We start from the raw sequence: 25124 nt of genomic DNA on the forward strand, positions 1-25124 counted from the left end.
GATCGGAAATATTATCTCAATGATTTAAAATTTTTAACTGTTGCCATCTTATGTTTGTTAATAAATAAAATATTTGTAATTAATTGAAGTTAGGCTTTTAAAGTAACTTTCAATTTTCGCTCTTTGTTTTGTTTTTATAATAATTCAGACATTGGGATGGTCGTCAAGTTTTTGCATGTGTAATTTTGTTTTTGTTAGGAATATTGCTTCCTCGTCAAGCATGGGGAGGGATCAGAAAAAGGAAAAATATAGAAGAAAGTTTGGTGATGGCCACAACATACTAGTTGTGTTTGGAAAGGATCAATCCAAAACTGGAGAAAATCCTCTCAATTGATGCTGAGCTGAAATTTTTGAACTTTTTTTTTCCACTATAAATTTGCTGAGACATAGTGAATTCGGTCCATATACCGCTTATAAATGCTATTAAAGGCTTAAATGAATCTGGTTGTTTCAGGCAATTTTTTGCTCATTTATGAACAAAGAATATTAATATTAGTCTGACATTATTTGGTGTAACTGCTGATCCCTCCCTGGTCCCACTCCAAAAAAAATTGGATGCATTCATTCAAACACATCAAAATTTATGCATGTATTTTATGGGAAAAAAGTGATTTTGAAACAATTAAATGAAAATTGATCAAATAAAACTTGCGCTGAAACATAATTAAAGTGAACACCAACGTAAATAAAGCAAATCCTGGGGGGAAAAAAACTTGAATGAGAAATTTTCGGAATTTTTTTTCTTGAGAATTTGTGCTTTATTTACTTTGGTTTTTTTACATTAATCATATAAAACAATTTCTCAAAAATATTTGATCTTTTTATTTCAAAGTGTCGTGATTTTTATTTGTTTATTTATTTATTTATTTTTTTACGAAAAGCATTTGAGAAAGATAACAAATTAAATGCACACAATTTTCTCTAAAATTAGCTATTGCACAGTTCTGTAGCTCTCATAAAGCTTGCGTTATAACATTTGAAAGTACTGTTGGAGTGCATCTTAACGAATTTCAAAAATTAATCACTCATTAACTATGAATGAAAGATAAAAATATATATATATATATATAAATTTAAGATATCAAAGAGCAAGATTTCTGAAAGTTTGATAATATTCTGAGACAGTATAGTTGAAAAAAATATGTTTCGGTTGATTTGACACGGAATGACCCAAAAATCACCCGCGTAAGAGAGCAAAATCAAGTCAGAAAAAATAAAAATCGTTTTACGCTTCACCCTATTATGCGTGTAAAATATACTCTTTAAAATCTTGTCTCGGAGGGCCTCGGGTTCGATCCTTGCTGGTCGAAGACCCACCGTCGTCATTAAAGGGGACTGGACGACGTTAAATATGCTCGTGGTCTCAATGTCCTCCAAGTGAAACGATACCTCTGGGGGTGCTAGCACCAGGTAGCTATTAGCTCTTGGACTAGTTCTAAATTCTTATTAACTGCTCGATACGGTGATGGTGCTGCCATCTATCGGTATATAAAAACAATGGAGGCAAGGCATTTAGTATGCAGCCCTCGACATAAATGCAGTTGAAGTCAGTTGTGACTCTGAATCGAATCGAATCGAAAATCTTGTCTCTCCTCCCCATTTAAACGCGCCCATATTTATATTCATTTCACTTAATAACTCGGAGAGAGAAATAGATTGGAACTGGAGAGATGTGTCACGTAACAGTTTGCTCGCAAGTATATGTTATCATTAGTAGCACTAATTTTTCCTCTTTTTTAACTTCCTTTTACAAAAAAGGAAGTATTGTATTCGCAAAAAAAATTTCACTCAAAAATCGACATTAATTTCCATTTTGCTCACCTGCGAATGAATGTTAAGTTTTTTTTTTCGACTCGACCACACGTGGATAAGTGCCAAAGAACGTATAGACACGCGAAATATCCATTTTGACGATTCCCAAGTTAGTTACAACGAGTTTTCTCGTGACGTCTGTATGTACGTATGTATGTATGTATGTGCGTATGTGCGAACGTGCGTATGTGCGTATGTACGTCGCATAACTCAAGAACGGTATGTCCTAGAAAGTGGAAATTTGGTACGTAGACTCCTAGTGGGGTTTAGTTATGCACCTTCCCTTTTGGTTGCATTTGGGTGTTTCTAAGGGGGTGTTTTGCCCCTTTTCGGGGGGAAATCATTGTTAATTTCGATGTAAACTCAAGTGGTGTTACAATTTGGCGGACACTTGGCGATATATCGCCAGTCTTTTGGTCACCATGTTTTGTGGATAACTTAGCAACAAATTTAGTGATTTTTTTTTTTTAATTTTTTCAATCTGGTTTCAGTGTGGCCAAATTTGGCGATTTTTTTTAAAATCGGGTTTTAATTCGGCCACTGTTGGTGATATTTAGAGAGTAAACTATTGAACCACTTTAAATTGCCAATAATAGGAAAATGACATTAAATTGGAGTAAAAGGAAGTCATGTGAGGCACACATCAGCTCGTTTCCTCATAGCTGTTGCTAAAATTGCATTTCAGAGATCTAGGCCCCTTTTTCATAGAGATTTGGAATCAGGCAGAAGAAAACTGCTCTTGATAGAGTGACCCTCTATGTAAGAAGGAGTCTGACTCAGCCTCGATACATTATAGTATATAGTACCACTTCCACAATTTAAACACAGTGCTGAAGAGGATGGAAGTTTTTACTGCCTAGGAGCTCTGCACCTATGGTAACTGCTTCTCTTTAGTTATAATTTTTACTTGCGTCATTAACTATAAACTTCTGTAAAATTATTATAAGCTAATATGAAATTAACAAAATTATTCAAAATAGTCTTTAAGATTTTCTAATATTATTGTGCTTCATTAAAATGCTTTCATCACTTTTGTTTTTGGTGCAAAAAACATTGTTTCCGTTTCAAACTAAAGTTGGTTTCCAGAAATTGGCTCTCAGCATATTTTAAGCGTATTTAATAATACCATGTTTACCTTATAGCCTTTCATGAACCAAAAGGGTTTCAACAATATTTTTTCATTGCATCAACTAAAATCTACAATAAAACACACTCGATAATGATATTGGGCATTGCTTTTAAGAAGTTCTTTTTGGAAAACAACATTGGCAAACATGAGCAAAAAATATGGGAGCTGATTTTGGTTGAAAGGTCTTGCGCTCCCTGTTCCGACAGCTGCCTGCGCGTAATAATGGGATGACGGGTTCGATTCCCGAAACACTCTGCAGTACAATTTTTCTCTCGGTGAGGCTGAATCTATCGTGTGCTATCTATATCGTGTAGTAATGGGTAGAGCATGGCAAAATGTATGTATTAAAAGAGTTAATAAATCAAACCTTTGTCAATATATTTATATTCAAAGAAAAACAAAAATTCAGGGACGCCCCGATGGGGAGGTCACGGGAGGTCCCCTTAACCTTTCAAAAATTTCCGTATTCGGCAAATTTTGTCTGACGATTCTACAAAATTATCATCATTCACATTTATCTCTAGGCAAATTTATCATTTTTCAGCTAAATTTCGAATTTCATTCGGTAAAATTTGGGGCTCCATTTGACAATATGATCATCATTCGACAAAATTTAGAGTTTCCTTCGGCAAATTGAGAATTTCTGCCCTCCCAAAAAGGTTCGGTGCGTCCTTGCAAACAGGTTGTTCAAGTTTTCAGTTTTTTTTTTTCTTTGAAGAATAAATTTCAGCAGTTTCATTCGATGACCATTCTTTGACTAATGCTTCTTTAATTTTGGAAGTTTCTGTTTTTGTAATACCAGCCACGCCACAAGATGGACAGTTAAAATGTCAATTAATCCTGCTTGGAATCTTATGACCGGTAGAAGAAGAACACACCAAAATGCTTGCGTAGGCTAGCCCTGTACTGACTTATACACGTGCCGAACTTCAGTTACTGTATTTTACAGGCACGTGGCATTCAGAGTTGTACCTATAAATATGCTTCGAAGAGGTTCATATTGTATCGAGTTGGGTGTTATGCTGTCTGTGGATGACCTGACAAGGAATTTGTTACTGGACCGTTTCTGATAAAAGATTTTTTCCGACGAAGTGTTTTTAACTTTTTATCACAGAAAAAAATCGTGTTATTTGGATTTTAAAATAGGTAAGATTTTATTTTTGCGAACATTTTTCACATAAGTTAGTTTTCCATTCTAGGAAATACTTAGGTTTCATCTTTCAACCCGAAAAGGTTATCGCTTATCAAAATACAGCAGAACATCGTTTATCCGGCCTCCGTTTTTCCTGATCTCCGGTTTATCAGGATCAAATTTGAAGAGTTAAAAAAATATCTTAAATTATGGTACATTATGATAGCAAAAACGGAACCATCAATATACTAAACAATTGGCTTTTTATTTTGATTATTAAATTGACAACTTTCGCATAGGTTTCCTTATTAACTTATAGTAATCTTAACAAACATGGTGGAGCGTCAGTTTGACACCAAGTAGCTGAACTATAAATAATCGTGAAATTCCATGAAACAATACTTACTTATGTTAAAAATTCATGGTTTTTTGCTGCAGTGAAAGTCTGCTTGTGCAACAATGTGTTTTGTTTATTTCCCGGATTATCCGGTTTTTCACTTATCCGGATTGCCTTTGGTCCGAAGCAAGTCCGGATAATAGAGGTTGTACTGCACTCTTCTCTTAAACTGAGGTAATGAGTAAGTTTCTTACCTTATTTACTACTTTATAATTGCTTGTTATGATAACTGGTTTAGTTTTTGCACAACTGAATAAGTGTGGATTAGTTGAGTGTTTCAAAAATGCGGCTCAGCTATTTTGATGTGACTTTGTTTTCTTGTCTTTTTTCTATAACTAAAACCCCATTATTTACAAATCACTCGATAGTTCCATGATTAATTCATATGTGCAGTCTTTTACTTCGTAAAAATTTTCATGAACATATTTAAAGTCAACTGAAGTTAGTGCTAATGGTTTTTCTTTTTCTCCGCACTCCAAAACATAACTTTTAACTCTTTCTAAATGTAGTGACAAATTTATTTCTAAGTTTAGTGACATAAATTTAAATCAGTTTCACAAACTTTGTCTTTGCAATCTGGTGCTGAAATTTTAAATTAATAGGTATGAAAGATTACTTTTGCGGTTTTTCGCAGGGTTTTAGGGGAAAGTTTTTACAATATACTTGTCCAGGAAACGGAGTACGAAAACATACGACACTAGTCCACCTGTCATTACGAGACCAGAACTTAAATTTTCTTTATTGCTCCGAAGAGATTTCGATGAATTTTAAATTTAAATTATAAACTCGTAGAAACTTCACAGAATTATTTACGCGGAATCTGTAAATGGACAATATTAACAAGTTTTTGTTTCTATTAGGAGGAAGAACACTTTGAACACATATCCTCTAAGTAACGTATTGTATCCTTTCTCTAATTTTATCTTCAACTGAGTATTTCGAGTATAATATGCATACTTAACTCATTTTTACAGACAATTCAGGCATTGAAAAAGTTGAATTATGTTTTAAATTTTCGAGATATTTTTCAAATTGTCTTCTAGATTGTCAGTGAACTTAAACTCGCGGCCTTTGGGTTGCTTGCGACCCGCTGTGTCGACTTCAATGGTCTGCCCAACGATTTAATGTCTACTTTTTAATTCACATTTGCTGCCCTTTCGATAACCACTAGTGTATCAAATCTCAAATGGAAATGCGTTTCAATGTAGAAGCGATTTACAAGAAACTTTTGACTAATTGATTTTTATTTAATGTATGTTAAAGATCAATTTCCAACGGCCTGATCCAATTTCCAACGGCTCTGTTAACAACATCCATTTTTAGCGGCATTTAAATCTGTGAAGAGTTGTTCTTCGTAATAAAGGATGTAAAGCCAAAGCTGAGGAGTCTGGTTTCTAAAAACTCACCTCGAGAATTCTCTTCGAATTGCTTTCTCACGCAAGTCCATGTGACAGATTAGTAAAATAGGAAGAATGTCGGATTTCTCATTGAACTCGAGTAAAAAATCGTCTTTTTGATTAGTTTCATTTAGTTACGAGTTTTATAAGTTTCTATTATTAGGCACTTTTATTATACTTGGCCTGATTGTCACGGGGAAATCCGAGGCCTGGTTTTTCTTGTCTCTGGGCAGTGGCGCACACAGGAATTTTGCAAGGGGAGGGTCCGAGGTCGAAAGCCTCCATCTCATATCATACCCCAATACGCCGTCGAACATACACTGTTAAAACTACAGGATGCATTCGGCACCTTTCAGGGGAGAAACGCTTGTTCACCAGCGGCACCCAATACGGAGCCGAAATCGCACCTCTAAATAGGGTGAAAAACAGGCACCTTTTAAAAACTAGACAGCCGGAGTGAAAAAAAGGATCCTTCGGAGAGAGAAATGGCACCCTTACTATAGATCCTCCTCCCCCCTCCCCCGTATTGTGTGCGTTTTTGAATACAGTTGTGTATTTTTTTCTTTTTTTAAGTTTTGTTTTGATTTATGATATTCTACGTTTTGGACATTTTTCACATTGAACTCGGTATTGGAAATGATTAAAACATGTAATTACAGCATTTGATCATATTTCAGAGTTTTCAACATAGTTAAGAAGTGCTCATAGCGTTAATTCATCTGATCGTGCTCTAACTCAGTGTTTCTCAACCTCTTTTGACCCACGGGCGCGGTAAAAGCAAATGAAAAACTTTGCGGACCGGTGAAATCTTTATCGTTTTCTTAAAGAATCATAAAATAAATAATATGAATAACTCTGGGGTCGTTAAAAAACATGTGAAAAAATTCAGGGTTCTGATGGTTTTTTTTTTTTACAAAAAGTAATGTTAAAAATTAATAAAACAATAAATATCTACCCCTTCACTTGTATCAAAGATCTGTCACAAATACGTTATAATTTAAAAACGAGTAATTATTTAAAACATGTGAGAAATTATACATTTACTAAAACTTGACGTATTCCGAAAATGAAGCATAGCTGTACTTATGGATTATTTAAATGATGAGCCAAAAATATTCAGGGATATTACAATTACGGAAGAACAAAATCGTTTCATAAACGTTAATCAAGAGTAACAAAAGAAACTGCACATAAAGTTTTTCAACAGTTAAATAAAAAACCAAAAGAAAGTTCTAACGCTTTCGAGGACTGCTAACAGGAAATGATTCTAACACTTGAATGAAAAAGCAAAAAAAAGAAAAAAAGAGCTAGACTGAGAGATTTTTTTTTCGCTATCTTTATTCTATAATCTACGAAGCACAAGAAACATTTTTATTAAGGTTCTTTTGGTGACTAATAAAAGCTGCTTATCGAGTATTCAAGAAAATAATGACAGATATTTTTGGTGACTAATAAAAGCTGCTTATCGAGTATTCAAGAAAATAATGACAGATATTTTTAGTAGCGTTTTGAATGATGGAAATTTCACGATAGTAACGGTAAACGAGAACTAGAAGACTAACGGTTACTGTGAAAAGCAATAAATGCACTTTTAAACACTTAACTATGTTTGAAAGCCCTAAAAGCTACAAAGTGATCAAAAGCTGTACTTACTTGTAATTTCGGATAATTAATCCTAGAAAAGTTGGGTTTTAATCCAATAGTGTACTTCATTCAATGTGAAAGACACACAAACGCAATCATCATTTGTCCGCCATATTGAGGTGGTTGAATGTATGTCTAAGGCAAAAAGCGCATGCGCAATGAGTCTTTCTGCGATTGCATGATGTTCTGGCTCCTCTGCTCTATTTTCTAGCCTGTGATGCACCTCCAGGCACTATGCTTTCACCTTAGAGGGAATATTTTCACTCGTCTGGAACCCCTGCTTTTAACAGTGTATTGACCATATTATCGATTCTCGAGAACGAAAAACAGAAAATATATATAATGAATATATACAGTGAAACCTGTGTAAGTTGACAACTTGTGGTGCACTATTTTAGTGGTCAACTTAAACAGGTGGTCAACTTACAGAGGTTGATTTATATGATAAGGGATAATTCTGTGCCTGAATAATGCGGTCAACTTAGACAGGTGGTCAACTTACAAGGGTGGTCAACTTCACAGGTTTTACTGTAATTGGATAAATAATTAGCATTAATTTATGAAATATACTTAAATACAGTACCCGAAAGCAAAATAATATTTATAAAATAATTAAAAAATGGATTCAGCAAAGCAAATTCATCGTTGCAGAAGCACCGTATCTATTCATATAATTATAGAAGTTCATATAATCTCAGTTGATGTAATCTGTAAAAACAAAACTAAAAACAAGGTTAGTACAGTGTATGCATTTTTAATGACCATTCTGCTTGTTATAGGTAATTCGTTATAGGAAAATGCTCAATATTTTTTAAAGTATTTATATATGAAGATTTTATTTTTTCACTTATTACAACTGAAATTATTTATCTTTTGTTAGAAATTATTTTACATACAAAATACTTAGAATTGTAATCAATAGGGAAAAAAGAAAGACCTGAAAGACCTATGGGAGGGGTCCGGACCCCCTGGACCCTCCCCTTGTGTGCGCCACTGTCTCTGGGCAATTCCACGAAAAGTGAAACCAGTAGGTCAAAATTTCATATTGCAATTATGTTGCTATATTATATTTCATTGTAAAGCTTAAAATGTCTTTTTAGAATATTGCGTTGATTTTTTTTAAAAAGTTAAATTTTTTTCCTAGTTGGAAGTAGGATATTCGGGTCTTCATAACAATCGGAAAAAATGAATTTTCAAACGCTTATTTCTAATAGAAAAATGAAAATAAACAATTGCAGTACAGTTTAAACTATTAACCTGATACTATAATAACATGCATTTATTTTAATATTTTTGCAAAATGAAATTAGGCAACTTAAAAAAAATGAATTTTAATGTTACGTCCGCAGCAAAAATTTGGCAAAAGTTGTCATTAGTTCCTAAAAAACCAAAATTAAAAGAAATCCTTTTTTGTCCTTTTGGCTATTCATCATAGTAATTGGTTTACCATAGCTTAAAACATTACAATTTCTTTAGGTTTTAAAAAATGGCGTTATATACTTGACATTTTTTGTTTCGGACGTAACAAAAAAGTCTCTACGTCTGTAACACCATTTTCATTTAAATAGAAAGTACAGGATGGGCAGGGAAAATATAGTGTATGACATGTAATAGGATATAACAATTTCTGATACTGATTTCCAAATTTTTAATAAATGTTAGTGAATATTTAATTTATTTTTTGAAATTGAAATAAGTGTTCCTCTCAAGGTAAGATTTTTTGTCCTCCAAATCATGCAATAAATTCAATTAGTGTAAATAATTCTACACTAGCAATTCATGCTTAAATTGTGTGACAATGTATACATTTTTCTGTTTTCTGAAAATAAAACCACAAACGAAGAAAAGTGCAGTTCTAGTCATTTCAAACCAAACTTTCCCAATAAGAAAAATATGCATGTTTCAGGACTCGGTTATGATTGAAAGCTAGATAATAAATTCTCTTCATGACTTGAGCCGCACTTTTTGTGGTGTCCTTTTCTTCGACTTTTCGAAAACTACAGGAATTCTTAGTCTCTTCTGACCCATTTTGTCCTTTTGAATGCATTATGAAAAGTGATTAGTATTTTTTTAAAAATTGTTACATTATACTTGGTCTGTCACCGAGATCTGAGCCTGCTTTTGCTTATCTCAGTAACTAGACCACTTAGACTTCGGGATTTCACTAAATGATTTGCTTAACCTTAAGATGCAACTTAACGCTGAAAAATAAATTCTGAAATAAAACTAATATTTCGGTTCGAGTGGAAAGTAACAAATTTAATGTAATTTCCCCATTAGATGATTAAATTAAAAAACCATTGCAGCAAATATTCGTTGCTTTACAACAGTAATAGTAATCATAAAGAAAGTTTTGAATGACTTCTCTGGAGCAAGTATGAAATTTCTTCAGTCGTTGCTTTCTTAGAGTTTTTATTCTCATCTATGCCAATAATCGATTAAGTGAAGAGACATTAATCTTTATCACAAGTAACTTGTATGTTGTGAACCGTTCTTTTGCTTATATCTCAGAAACTAGACCACTCAGATTTCGGAATTTCACTAAATGATTTGTTTAATCTTAAGGTACAACTTAAGGCTAAAAAAATTCTAAAAGTTGTTTGAAAATGAGACTTAAAAATTAGTTTTAAAAAATACTAAGCATTTTTTATAATGCACTCAAAAGCACCAAATTACTTTTCTGGGTCAGAAAGAACAATTTTAAGTTCCTGTAGTTTTCAATTATTCGAAGAAAGACTTCACAAACGAAAAAAAAGTGCGCTCAAGTCATTTCAAACCACTTTCCCATTAAGAAAAATATGCATATTTCAACACTCAAATTTATGATTGAAAGCCAGATAATGATAAAACATTATCTACATGACTTAAGCGCACTTTTTTCGTTTGTGAAGTCGTTTTCTTGGAATAATTAAACTGCAAGAATACTTAAATTGTCCTTTCTGGCCCAGAAAAGTTATTTTGTCCTTTTGAGTGCATTATGAAAAGTAAATATTTACTCCATGGGTTTTTGCTTGTAAAATGGATCTGTAATCATTCATAAGAAAGCGATTTTTTTTTTTCTTTCATGCTGAAACGAATGGCAAAGAGAATTCAATTTAATCGAAACTTAGTCGGTGAAAATACGATTTGAATAGTTAAAACGCCGAAAACCTGGTAAAGTGTTGAAAACCTAGTTTGCCGGGGTAGATATCTTCCCCGGTTTGTAGTTCTAGGGTAACATAAGGTAGACCACTGATTTAAATCAAAGCGAAGAAAGTTAATTGTGCACTTAAAATTTATTAGCCAACAAACCCTCTCATTAGATTTTGGCGGGTCACATTATATCGGTCAAATTTAATTTTCTATTAAATTTAGAATATACTCAGTAGGGTGATTCGATAAAATCTAACTTTTTATTTCGGAATCGCTTTACCTATCAAAAGCGCGTAAGGTTGAAAGTTTGAAAAATATGCTAAAAGTTAAATTTTTCAAAATTTATTTTTGAAAGGCAATAGCCGTAAATTGTCAGTATGTTGCTTAATTTGAACCTAGAAAATATTTTATAGCTTTTACATTCGATCTTTTGCGCATATGCTTTAAATTGGGGTGAAATCTCCTGAAATTTGAAACCCAATCTAAGGCTTATGCGCAAACTCAAGATCTTATGTAAAAGCTACAAAATATTTTTGAGGTTGAAACTACGCTATACACTGGCAATTTATGGCTGTTGCATTATGAAAAATACAAAATTATTTTCTGAATTTCAATTTTTAACATTTTTCAAACTTTCAGCCTCATGCACGAACTGAAGATGTCAACTTAGATTTTTTTCCCAATTGAGGATACCAAACCAACTTTTGAGAGAACGCGATTCCGAAATAAAAAATCTATTTTTTCGAACCACCCTAATACTTAGTGGGTATAAGGTTACTTTTGATGTGGAAGTAAAAGGATTTTGGTCTTAAAAGCAACAGAAAACAGTCACGGTAGGTGTAGATCTAGCAGAGGGATTAAAGCCTAAAGCTGCGTTTTAGGGGCTTAAATATCTGGGGCGAATTTTTCGAAAGAAAGTAAAAGCATTAAGAAATGCAAAATACTAAGCTACTTAGGTTGAGCCAATGTTAACCTTTTTTACTTTTTGTTCCTTAAAAAGGGGACAAAGAGTGGTTCTTAAATTTTATTCCGCTACAATTTGAGAAATAAAAAGTTGATAGACATCTGCAAGTACATAGGGTTAATAAATGGATCTACTAAAATTGGAAGAAAAGTTGTTTCGAACACCATATAATCTAGTTTTTGTTCAACGTACTTAAGATAAAAATAAACCATCTATGAAGACATTGAAATTCAATATTGCAGTATGTAAATGAAGTGCACATGAGTTAAAATTATGTTGAATAGTATTAAGTTGGGAAGACTTTATGTACCTAATTTGCCCCTGCTATTGCGTGTCCATACTAACAGGGCCTGATTAGGCCAACTAAGCCTGGGCCCCCAATCTTTAAGAGCCCCCGAATGACTAAAATTGTTTTATCTAATTACAGTAGATCCTCCCTTAAGGGACACCTCTATTTAAGGGACATTTTTTCTGGTCCCAGTCCTTTTGAATAGGGACTTCCATCTATACCTCTAAGGGACAGTAACAATGCAAAAAAAAATGTACAAGTGCATAAGAAATAGTGAATTTACTGGAATTAAAGTTTCATTTTACCTCAAAAAATTGAGGTGGTTTGAGATCAATATATGTGAAGGAAACAAATGTATTGTAAAAAAAACTTGCTAAAATCAGCATGCATAATTTGCCCTCTCAACAATTTATTCAAGTTCAGGGCTGACGAAGAGTGCACTGCAACTAATTAGATTTGAATATAAAACTTAAAAAATTTGAACATTAATTGTAATTCATAGTATTACATTGTAAAACTATATAACATAAAGCAAATACATGTAATGAATTACTTCAAAATTATTTCTGTATGCTACAACACTTTGCCGTTACAATTTTTTTTAATTAAATTTTAATTAATAAAATATAAACTTAGAATTTGAATATGAATTTTATTTAACATGTGAATTTTATTTAACATAATGAGACATTTTCGGTACTTAATTTTAAGTGTTAATAGTTAATATTTATTGTGATACTACTAAGTACACGGCATGCAACAATTCATCCACCTCCGAAGAAGGGACACCTCTAAGAAACAAAATGTCTGGTCCTCTTAGTGTCCCTTATTGAGAGGTTATACTATATTAAAACTGCAATGTTTTACTACAGGGGGGAGAGGTTCCAGTCGAGGGCCCATCTATCTCTTAATCGGGCCCTGCGCAGTAGTAACTTTTCTCGACTAAGATTTCATCAACAGAATTGATTTTATAATTTTTTCTTCCAGATCCCGCTGTCGAAGGGAAGGGGACGCTGGTCGGACAATGGTTGTATATTCAACTCCTGTATTTACGCCAGTCGGGCCGACGCTATTAAGAAGCAACGGATTTCTATCTGTATGTTCCATCACAACGACACCAGCTGTGTTAGCTGTGCCGATTATCAAGCGAACATGGTGAGCAACATTTTCATTTTGTCCTAACTGAAAAAAAGATTAGCATCTATGAACAGGAAATACTTGTAAAATTAGTGCGCTCCTCATTCATGAGAGTACAAGAACTCAACTTGAGTAAAAGTACATATAAAAGGTATTAATTATTAAAAAATAAACTCTGCGAGTAGCTTTTTCGAGGCTGTTAAAACGAGTTTCTTCGTCAGTACGTGTGCGATTTGTTCACGAAAACCCAAGCACAAACTGCTTAAATAAAACTTAATAAACTGATTTTTGCTTGATAAAGCTTTTTGCGTTGCAAAACTCAATTTTTCGGTTGTCCAAAAACATAGGAAATCCTTAGTAATATATCTTTTTTATTGCAGTTCTCAGCTTAGTAGTTATGAAGAATATAAAATATTAAAATCCATCATTTAGCAGTTTAGTTGCAAACAAATAAGTATTGCCAATTATGTTTAGTTAACTGCGTGAGTAGCTGTATAATGTTAATAATATTTCATTTCACGTGAAATATTAAGATAGAAGTTATGTAGTTTTTATTTTTAGCAGTAAAATGCAGTAATGCTAAAATTTTTTTAAGGAAAAACTTTAAAATGATAAATGGATGTTTTATTTCTCAAAGCTACTCTAAAATTCCCGGAAACTTTTTAAATTTCCATTCAAAAAAGAAAAACCCAGTTTATTCCCAGGAACAAACGCGGCTTTTTCCTTGCTTTGCAACACAAATACCTACAGTTTGCAGATAAGCCGGTCGGAGATATGAATAGCTCAAAGAATGACCTCTTGTCCTGCTTTACGAGCGAAAGTTAAACCCATTTAACCCCCTTCATTTTGATAAATTTAAACTGAATTTGAATCTTGTTTCCTCTGTTCCTTTTTTGCCTATTCAGTCGTAGATCGTACATTTTCATATTTCGCTCTTTTAACCTTGTTTACATTTTGTTTTCTATTCTTTTGACGTACTAAATTGTATTATGCAGAGATTTGCTTTAAAAAAAATTTGCAGTTCATTGAATCTTGTTCGTCATAAGTTGCAGTACAACCTAGTTTATACGTACTAACTGGGATCACAGGCAATTCGGATAACCAGAAATCCAGATCATCTGGGTACACAAACAAAACATCTATACTATTAAAATTTGTTTGCGTCCGTCTGTCTGTCCATCTGAAGATAGATCTTGTCGAGAGTCGAACAAGATACCGTTCAGTTCAAAATTTTCCCAAGGAAAACAATAGGACCAACCTCGTAATTGTAAGACTTTAATTAGCGGAGGTATTGATTAAAACGTTATCATTGCGTTATTCAGGAATTTTATTTCTTTCTGTTACCATTTTGCAAATGGGTGAGCAAATAAAATTTTAATAAATGTGACGACCAGCAACAGGCTCTGGGCCCAGCTAGGCTGGTCCTAGTCAATTAGTCCTCAATGAGGATCAATGGCCTACTTAAAGCTATCCACCCCCTTGCTCATTACCACCTCTTCCGGTAAGCTGTTCCAAGTGCCCACAACCCTACTAAAGTCTTTCCTTATTTCCAGTTTAGCCTGAGATTTGAATAGATTAAAACAATGACCCCTCGTCCTGCTTTCCGTGCAAAAATTTAAACCATTAACCTAAATCAATTTTGATAAATATAAACAACTGAATGCTGTCCCCTCTAACCTTGCTTTGCTCCAAGCTATACATATTAAACCTATTAAATCTGGTATCATAATCTTAATTTGAAAATCCCCTTACAAGTCTAGTTACCCTTCTTTGAACCCTTTCCAGTACAAAAATCTATCCTCAGATAAGGCAATCAAAACTGCACAGCATACTCCACATGGGGTCTTACTAAACTCCTATATAAAGGCAAAAGAACCTTAGATTTGTTTGAAATAGATCTATTGACAAACCAAAGCATTTCTGTTGGCTTTGTTACTTGCAATGCTGCACTGTTGACTAAACTTGAAGTCCTGATTTATTAAGGTATCCAGATCAATAACATTTTCTGCCTGACTAATGATTGAACCCTGTAAACTAACTCGTACGCTTATTTCCATGACCTAAGTGTAGCACTTGACATTTCCCTACATCAACTGCCATACTCCACTTATCCGCCCACTCAGTAATATAATCTAAATCCTCTTGAAGCTGTTTTACCTGTTTCATTTTCTACAGTCCCCATAACTTTTACATCAGCGAAACAATTTATTCTTCCAGAAATATTCTCATTGATGTCATTTATAAAAATAAACACTAGAGGCCATAAAACTGAACCCTGAGGAGCCCCGCTTAAAACATCATTCCATTTTGAATGATTTTCCCTCACAACTACTCTTCGTTTCCTTCCAGTCAGCCATTTTCTAACCCAAAGTAAAGTTTTTTCTCCTATTCCTATATCAGGGAATTTGCTGAGAAGAGCAACATTCGGTACCTTATCAAAAGCTTTTTGAAACTCAATATAAACATCCACACACTTTTTGTTATCTAAATCCAAGGTAAACTTGTCGTAGAAATACAATAAGTTAGTAGTACACGATTTACCTTTCCTGAACCCTTACTGCAAACTAGTCAACAGACTATTAGTCTCTAAGAAGATCATAATAATTTTGATCAAAGTTTCGAAAATCTTACAAACCGCTGAAGTCAGACTTACAGGTCTATAATTCCTAGCATTACCTGTATATCCTTAAAGAGCGGCATTATGTTAGCCAGTTTCCAGTCCTCTGGCACTGTCCCTGAGTTCTAAGAAACATTGAAAATATGTAAAGTAACATCCACTAATTCCTCTGCACATTCAACTAAAATTTTCGGATAAATATTATCTGGCCCCGGAGCCTTAGTCTCTTTAATTTTTTTCAAATGAAGTAAAACGTCATCCCTGGAAAACAATCCCCAAGCTGCATAATTCGCAACTCCAGAGCTCGAATGCGCTACCTTGCGGTGATTAACAACACTAAAGAAAAAGGTAAAACGTTCCATTCCACGTGTTTTCTTTGGGGTAAATTACAGGCTTCAGACAGTCTGTGATGTGATGTAACTTCAGAAGAAAAAGCTTCCCACAAATACGATGAAAAATTACTGTCATTCACAAAGCGTCAAAGCAAGTTATATGTTACGGCGTGTGTTTTACCTTTTTCATCCGCCATTAGACTGGCTGCAGCGCCCCCCCCCCCCTATAGTTTATTGGAGTTGCGAATAGTTTTAAAAGGGAATTCTTTGGCTGCTGTCCATCTTAAAACAAAGTTTCCATTTAGAATTTTATTATGAATTAGTTTAATTTCTTTCATTCTGACATATAAATCTTAAAACTACTCTTTAAAGCAATTTTTCGTTTAGAAATTTATTGTAAATATTAACTTAGTTTCTCTTTTATTCCAAGCAATGGTTTCTACTTTCTGTTACCATTTTACATTTGTGTTAGTAAATAACATTTTAACAATTGTTTCGGTGGAACTGACGTAATCGAAACAAATCGTGAAATTGGTTGCTTTATTCGGACATAACTTAATTTATCATCTGCCCTCTTTTTTTTCTACAGCCTACGTTTTTAACTCTTTTCAGCAGCTGGAACTCATTTATTCAGTTATGTTTATTTATTGTAGTGGAAGTTCCGTACTTCAGAGCCAGAGGAGCGTAAGTCACATTATGATAATTTTACAGTAGAGAAACTTTTTTCTGGCGCATGCAAAGGATAGAAAGCGCGCACGTTTGACCCTGGTAAAAAAAAAAAATTAAAGAGGACTTTTAAGAATCACGTTCACGCGACTCGATGCGGGATAGGCTTCTACATACAATGCACTAATAAACAGAAAATCGTAATTTTTGGACTTACGTCCTTCTGGCTCTGAGGTACAGAGTCAGTCTTTACCAGTCTCATATTTTGGTAAATTTAGGATGTGCGACTAATTATGTTTATTTTCTTGGACTTTTCCCTTCACATGGGTGAGTTTTCGAATTATAATAACTCTTTTTTGTTCCTGTTTTACTTTTGAAATATATTTTGTACAGTGTTACATGATAAATTAAGATTGTTTGAATTTCTTTAAATAAAACAGTTGAACAAAATTTTGCTTTTAATGATTTCAACTAAAGCTTAGTTGGAATCTGATAACTTGGTATTAAATTAATGCATATTATATTGGTGTGATGAATAAATACCTTTTTGTGCTGAAAATTAAAATAAACAGTTATCCAACGTTTAATTCCGTTTAACGTGAGCACAGATCATAGTTGACAATGCATATATTTTCATCTTTAGTAATTGAAAATACTCGTAACTTGTATATTTCATAACCATTATAAACCTTAATGAGATTTTTGCCAAAAATGTTTTACCGGTGTTTTGCAAACTCTTCGTACGCGCATTTATTTATTCCTTAACGCATTAGAAACTGATGTCAGTGCTATAAAAACATCAACTGGACACCTTTCATTTTTTGGGGAGCCCGTGCAACGCCGGGCACGCAGCTAGTTCTAAAATAAAAGCCTACTTATCTTCTATTGCAGCAAAAAACAATGCTTTGTAACGAAAATGGTACCGTTGCTTGCTTTATAGTTCAGTTGCATTGGTGTCGGACGGAAGCTCAGTCATATTGCTTATTAAATGCATCGTTGAACGTTCTATGCAGGAGTTGTAAGTTTAATCAGTGGCGTACCTGGCATGGGTGACATCCGGGGCGGTAATTTGTTGTCTGCCCCTCCCCTACGGACAAAAGAAAAAAACATGAAATTCATGCAATTTTCAGAACCAGTTAAATTTCTATTATAACGAAATTTTAAGTGGGCAAATGTACAAAAGAGGGGTCCGGCGGTATACCCCCTGGAAAATTTTAAAGTTTGCAGTAGTTTAACTTAATATTTTTCAAACTTACAATTCCACTTAGGGTGTCCCCCCCCCCCCCCAAACGGGTGACAGCCGAGGCGGACCGTCCCTTCCCCCGCCCCCGTAGTAACGCCACTGGTTTAATCAAAGCAAACTACTATTTCATTCATTTATAGTTCCGTTCTTGAACTCATAATTTAAAATTATCTAAGTAAATGTAATTTTTTTATCTATGCAAATTTTATCCGGATGAAACAAGTTTAACTGTATTTTCCTAGACTGTGGTAGTTTAAATAATGCAAATAATTTGCCTTTTGGATATCAGTCTCTTTGTTTAACTTTTTGCCTAGTTTGATTTTAAGTACCTACTGTCTGACCACGGATTGTATGGAAAGGCAAAGATCCGGTTTACAGGCGAAAATGGACGCATCTATTGGTTTTCAGGGATCTCGGCTTTTGCAGACGTATGTTAACCACTAAATCAAGTAGTCTCATTCAAATGAGCGGAACACGCGCATCAAATTTTCACTTTTACCCCTCATTCAGATCGACTCGTCTTAACTGGACGTTTGCCAGTTCCATAAAATCCGTGGTTGGACAGTATGTTATTCATCTATGCATAATTTACATTTTTTATTTTCAGCAATGTGGCTTTAGTATGGCAGATATTATTTCAGAAACTGTTTTCGCGATATTCTCCTCATCCTTGGAGGCTAGTCTCGGTCCCTTCTAGACCTTCAGGAAGATGGCTCACTTTTGTGGATTCGGCTAAAGTTCGTTTTGCCTGTGACGTAAGTTGTCCGAATAATTTTTCATGGTGTATTAAGTTTTGAAAAGGGGAAAACTCCTTTTTTGAGGAGTCTGTACCCTGTGCACGCGTAATTTTTAATTGCTCAACTTTATGTACCTTGTTTAGGGCTTGATTTCCACACAATCCGCCTGGGGCACCCTCTTCCTAAGGGGCCCCAAATTACTTAAAGAATCATGCAGAGCATTACAACTGTACAGTGGCGCACACAGGAATTTTCCAAGGGGAGTGTCCAAAGTCGAAAGCTTCATTCTCATATTATACCTCAATACGCCATCAAACATATTGACTTAATTGTATCGATTCCCGAGAACGAAAAACAGTAAAAATAAACTATTGAATGCATAATTAGCATTATTTAATGTAATATACTTAAATAAAAAACGAGAAAGCAAAATAGTTTACGATTTTGCTCTTCTCATAATTAAAAAATGGATTCATGTTCATAGAATCTCATTTTAATCTGCAGTTACAATACTAAAACCATGGTTATTAGTGTTCATTTATAACCATTCTGCTTCTTATAAGCAATTCGTTAAGGGAAAAGTGAACAATATTTTTAAAAAAAATTTAACATGAGGATTTTATTTTTTTACTTATTAGAACTGAAAGGAGTGTTACCTTTGTTTGAAATTATTCTACGTGCAAAATACATAGAACCGTAATTATAATTGCGAGAAAATAAATCAAAGACCTATGGGAGGGGTCCGGACCCCCTGGACCCCTACCTTGTGTGTGCAACTGTACGAAAAGTACACAAATTTTAAATAATAGTTTTAAAAAAAATTGTGAATTGGAAAAAAATTTCTTAAAGGCAAATTTTTTATTTTGCCAGTAGCAGATTTACCATGTCACAATTAAGCCCCAAAGAAGATTCATAAATGGAAAAATAGAAACTAAAGTATCTTTATTTCAGCACCGGAAGGGGACGGGGGTTCTCGAGTTTTGCGCGTTCAAACACTCTTTTTGGAGACTTCATTTTATGTAGAGATGTATCTGAGTTTTTTAAGATTAGCTCTTTTATAAAAAGAGCTATTTTACTTTTTGAAATATTTTACTTTTCAGGACTTCAGTGTAGTCCAGTTCAGTATAGCAAGAAATACCTCAAAAGGTTAGTCGAGCAGAAAAACAATAGCGAACTCTGAAACTTGGATATGCAAATTGAAGCGGTCATATTTTTAAAATTTCACTCAGTCATTCATGCATAAAATTAGATGAGAAACTTAAGAGAAAGGAATAACGGAAGTTTTCCTTGCTTTAATTTTGAGCTTCAAGGAAGGAGTCTGGACCCGGGGCCCACCACCTTTTCTAGCCGCAGGTACTGTCTGCATAGTATATTGTAATATGACGTACTGCCAAATTTAGCATGGCTGTGTTAATACTGTAACGAATCCGGTGCGACTTCCAACTTTCTTGAAAGGACGACACAATTCTTGATTAAAAACACAGGAAATTTATTTACATTATGTACAGGAAAGATCGTCAACAACTGCTAAATTAATCATCAGCAATTAAGCAAATATCGCAACACCGTAAACTGAACGGTTACACACGTATTTACTTCCAAATACGAAAAACAACACAGCGACATGCATCTCAATAAACAGAGCTAATACACTCTCAGTACAAATTCTCAATAGAAACTAAACTTTTTATCCTGCGTAACGGCTTTTATACACACCGAAAGAGACCTCTCAACTATTCCAGAAAATGCTACACCGTTCTACACTTATTTCATTCACAAATTTTATCAATGAAAAAAAAAGAATAGGACTTTTTATACACATCGAAAGAGAACTCTCAAATATTCCACAAGATTCCCGAAAATCGTAGACCGTTATTTTATTTTTTCCATTCACAAATTTTATCCTTCAGAAATGAGGGTCCGTATGCTTCAGCCGAATGTATAGGGGCTGTATATTCATTACGGGAAACTATTTACAGGTTACGTTACTACAATAATTGCTATTTACAGAATTTGTAACAATACGAAAGTATCAATTTTATTGCTTCGCTATATTGAATAAGCAGAGGGATGGGGGGGGGGGGCACCAAATTTCGTGCCCAGGATCTTCAAAAATCATAGTCCGGCTTAGATTCCGATTTAAGTAAAATCATTACGTATTCTTTTGACAGGCATGCGGCCACGGTTGGACTTCTATGAAAGGAAGAGTCACGTTCTGGTGTTCATTTTCGTCCAACTCTGGAGTGGTTTGCTATCGTCTCTACGGACAGCAATGCGATAACTGCCAAGGCGAGAGCTACGAGCCTGCCATGTGGTACCCGGAAGAAATAGAAAAGGTTCAAGATTTAGATTCCTCTTTAAAAGTTTTACTTTGGTATTTTTAGTGAATACGGTTTAGCACAGTGGTGCCCAACCGACTGCCCGTGGCCCACGAAGCCGATCCAGGGCGGTCATTCCAAGCTCGTCAGCTTGCGAGATCGAGATTCTCGCTCACGTGATCGGTTGTGACGTAGAAAAGTCGCAAAGTAGCATTTTAATCTACTCAAACTTAGCTTGCGGCTAGGTTTGAGTAGGTTAGAATACTACTTTGCGACATTTCTGCGTCACAACCGATCACGTGAGCGAGAATCTCGATCTCGCAAGCTGACGAGCTTGGAATGACCGCCCAGGTTGCCCGTTATGTTCAATGTTATGAATAGAAAAGAAAACTCTGGAACCTTCTGAAACAATAGATATTCTTCACTAGTTAGAAATTAGCTTCTAAAAAACGAACTTCGTATCTCTAAAATAAGCATGTAGTAACGATAAATCAGCACTCGGTTTGAAATTTTCCTTTTCCTGCATCATATCTAAAAAATTGAGCAAGTTTTTAAATTTTACGTGTTCTTGCCCGCAAGTTTTTAGTATAAAATGTGGCCCTTGATTCAAAAAGGTTGGGCGCCGCTGACTTGTCGGTTATAAAGATTTTGTTTCTGATAAGCCAAAACTATTACAAAACCTAGTTTTAATCTGTTTGGTTTGGAACAGCGGAAGAGGGATAGGACGATATTCTCATAAGATTTTCTAAAGTGCTGGTAAGTTATCAGTTACGATTGAAAATTACGTTGCAATACATTTATAATCCGTAATTCTCAAGGTACTCCTTAAGTTTCTTTTGCAGTTTTCAATACTTGCTTATGAAAATTTTAAAGATGCATGTCAACAACTATTTCAAGATTTGGATCGCCGCAGACATAATTTAAGCAAATTGCGATTTCATTTTCCCCTACGAGCGGCAGTAGTACGAAGAGTGTTCAAATGAAAACAATTTTCGGGAACCGCTTTAATTTGTTTTGGTTTCAGGCATTGAAAAACGTAGACAATGGCTCCTAATTCTCAATTTCTGCTGGGAGTATTGGATCTGAAAGACACTGTTCTTAGTTTACCATAAAGCCTTAGCTTGGTAAAGTAAGAGCCCTTTGGCTTATAGTTCTTTACGTAAACCTTGGTTCACAAATGAACCAAGAACTGACTTGATAAGAGCTGATATAAGGATATCAAAAACACAGTGTGTTCAGATTTCAATCTAAATTTTCTGCGCAAGACGTAGCTAGCCAAGAGGATCATAAACGAAAACCTGAAGTTTGTTTTCGACATTAGTCTATTACACAGTGAATATTTCAAGGGAAATTTAAACTTAAGTTTTATTTTAAAATTAATACGAAAAAAATATTTTAAAATTAATGACATTCTTTAAAAATTAATACGAAAACTGATTCTTTAAATATTAATACGAAAAAAACATTGGAGAAAATAAAGGTATTTCTTAATGTTGCTTTCAACTGATTTATCTTCAAATAATAAAATACACGCAAAAGGTTTAAGGTAGGCGAACACCCTGAATATTTTATCTTCAATATTCAATGCACTTTTCCAAAACTTTATACGATAATAAATTAAACATGACATACACATTTTGACTGCTTATTTGTTGAAAACAAATTTTTAGTTAACTTTTTTTAATAAAAAACCATATTTTAGCACAACAGTTTCCTTAATACTTCCAGTGCATTCACTTTTTCATAATTTATGAAGCTTTTTGTGTTTCTCTTTGTTAGATACCAAACAATGATATGACTCTCCAATTTGGAAATTTATCTGAAAACAGGTTTTATGGGTATATGTTTGAAAATTTCCCCCGAAAAACGCAATTTTTGCCCCTAAGTTTAATTAATCATTATTCCAAAACCAGATTGCATGGGCATTAACTTTTCGAGGTTTATATCACAGAAATATGTTAAATTACCAAATTTGCAAAATTTCAAATCTTTAGAATTAACTTTTTTAGCTAGAGCTGTTGGCGTAAATAAATTTGAAAACGAGGTTATGAGAAAATAAAGAAAGAAAAAAGTAAATTTCAGTTACAAGCAGTGCATTTAAGTTTAGTAAATTTCTTCTAGTTTTCTTAATAGCTCACAGATTTAAAAAAAAATTGCAGATTTGGAAAGAACACTGGGGCTCTAAATTTTTCAATTGATTTTTTTGAAAATTTGGGTGTTCATCCACCTTAAGACCTGTTTATTGAATGTCGTTTGTTTCAATAAATAGCTAAAACTTTGAAACATTCTAAACTGTGCAATTTTAATACCACTATTGGCTATCGGCTGCACGCAAAAAAGAACCAGTTGAGTAAACCAACCTTTTGCAAGTTCTGCAGCAAGAGCACTGAATCCTGACTTTAATGGGGGTCCGGGACACATTTTGAAAAAAATTGTTAAACAGTTACTAGTTTTGAAATTTTTGCTCCTATTCACCATCTATTTAATAAGCAAAGTCATAACAAATATTTTAAAGAATTTAATTATCTTTTATTTTTTGAAGAAATAAAGTTGCTTTAAATCTATAAAACTCCAAATATTCTCGGTCAATTTTTAAAATTCAAAATAGAAAATATTTGAAAAATTCGAAGACACTGTTTTAAATCCTATTTTTTGCAGTGAGTTTTTTTTTTCAAATTTGCCGAAAATTCAACTGTTTGAGAAAGATAAGCTCCAAACTTCATGATCTTTATCACTTATACGAGTTCGAATGTAAAGAATCAAGAAAAATTGAATCGTGGAGAAAAACGCGCTTAAAGTTTTACGAGCTAAAAACAACTAAATACTTGCAATAAAAATTCTTTTGTTGTAATTAAGATACAAACAAGATTCAAACTTCATTTTAAGTTGAAAAAAGTTTTTTAAACCATAAAAAACAAATTGCAAAAGTTGACTATTTGTGTGTCCCGGTACCCCTTAAATCATTTAAGTTTTTTTTCACATTTTTGAGATATGCCGCTGTTGCGGCCGGCGAATGATCTTGGATTGGTTTTTTAAAAAACTACATTGATGCATACCTGCCAAGTCTACTGGTTTTTCCGGGAGATTCCTGGATTTTGATCATTTCTCTTGATTGTGTATAAGTTGTAAGGAACATTTGGTTATACTAAGAAGGAAAATATAAAAAAACTTCTATTTCTTAACTAAAACGACATCTACTAGTAAACATCTACTGTATTTGTTAATGATCTACTGGATTTTTTTTCCCAGTAGATGTTGGCAGGTATGTATGATGTCTGTACGCTATTGATCCAGTGACTCCATCTGATATAATTTTTTCTTACACAGGTTCTTTTGAACATTTGCAACAGAGTGGCGCATGTTTTCTATGGTCTTGCAAAGCCGCCAATTCAATTGAGCCGAAGACCAGGGAAACCCAAGAATCCGCACAATTCATTAAAGTGCCAAGCTTGCAAAGATGGAGTATGCGCGGAGCGCAGATGAACAAACTGCCAGTTTCTGTGCCGCAGGTCTCGAAACCAAAAGAAACATCGGGACAAACAACTCAAGAGTCAATGTGATCATTGCTTTCTACAATTTTACCGAATTTTTGAAGTCTAACTTCTTAATCCGTGGAACGGATACTAACTCTTTGTGCCGATCTCCAGCTTCTTGCAGACTTGCCAAAAAGATTGCTGCAAAAACTGTTGCTGCAAATAGATGAAATCTCCACTTGTGAAATGCATGAATAAAAGGCACAAGAAAATTCTATTTCGCCAATTTTTTTAATTGACTTTTTATAGTCTACTAAGCGTTTTAGTAGGTTCTAATCTAGCTGACTGTGATAGCTGCTAAATTGGTGTCATCATGCTACTTCTGAGTTGGAAGTACTTCATTCATTTTTATGATTCACTTAAGTTTTCGCATAAGAAAATGCGATTTTTCCTTTGTACTCTTGTTAATTTTTAAGTGTTTTTTGTAATGTTTTGGTCAAACGTTAAATAAACGTTATTTGAAATATGTTCAGTGTTTAAATTTGAATGTATGCATTTTTAGTTTATTTAACCACTTTAACTCACTGTAATGTGGGTTTAAACAGTCGAATATTGAAATCAGCACTAAAATTTTAACCCTATTTAAGATACTTATTTTGGTTTATTAAATCTAAATTTTATGTTGATAAAGTATACGAGGACTTT

The 25124-nt window shown here is 33.9% G+C and overlaps 1 protein-coding gene across 1 annotated transcript; it reads left to right on the forward strand.

Annotated features, from left to right (window-relative positions):
• Positions 1-3967: 3967 nt before the first annotated feature.
• Positions 3968-24429, forward strand: LOC129230636 (receptor-transporting protein 3-like). Its single transcript, XM_054865050.1, has 5 exons — positions 3968-4087; positions 12884-13051; positions 18499-18646; positions 20800-20964; positions 24274-24429. Exons 2-5 carry the CDS (start codon positions 12921-12923, stop codon positions 24427-24429), a joined length of 600 nt encoding a protein of 199 aa, XP_054721025.1. The 5' UTR covers positions 3968-4087; positions 12884-12920.
• Positions 24430-25124: the final 695 nt, after the last annotated feature.

The sequence above is a fragment of the Uloborus diversus genome, chromosome 9 (genome assembly GCF_026930045.1).
Source record: "Uloborus diversus isolate 005 chromosome 9, Udiv.v.3.1, whole genome shotgun sequence".
Lineage (NCBI taxonomy): Eukaryota > Metazoa > Arthropoda > Arachnida > Araneae > Uloboridae > Uloborus > Uloborus diversus.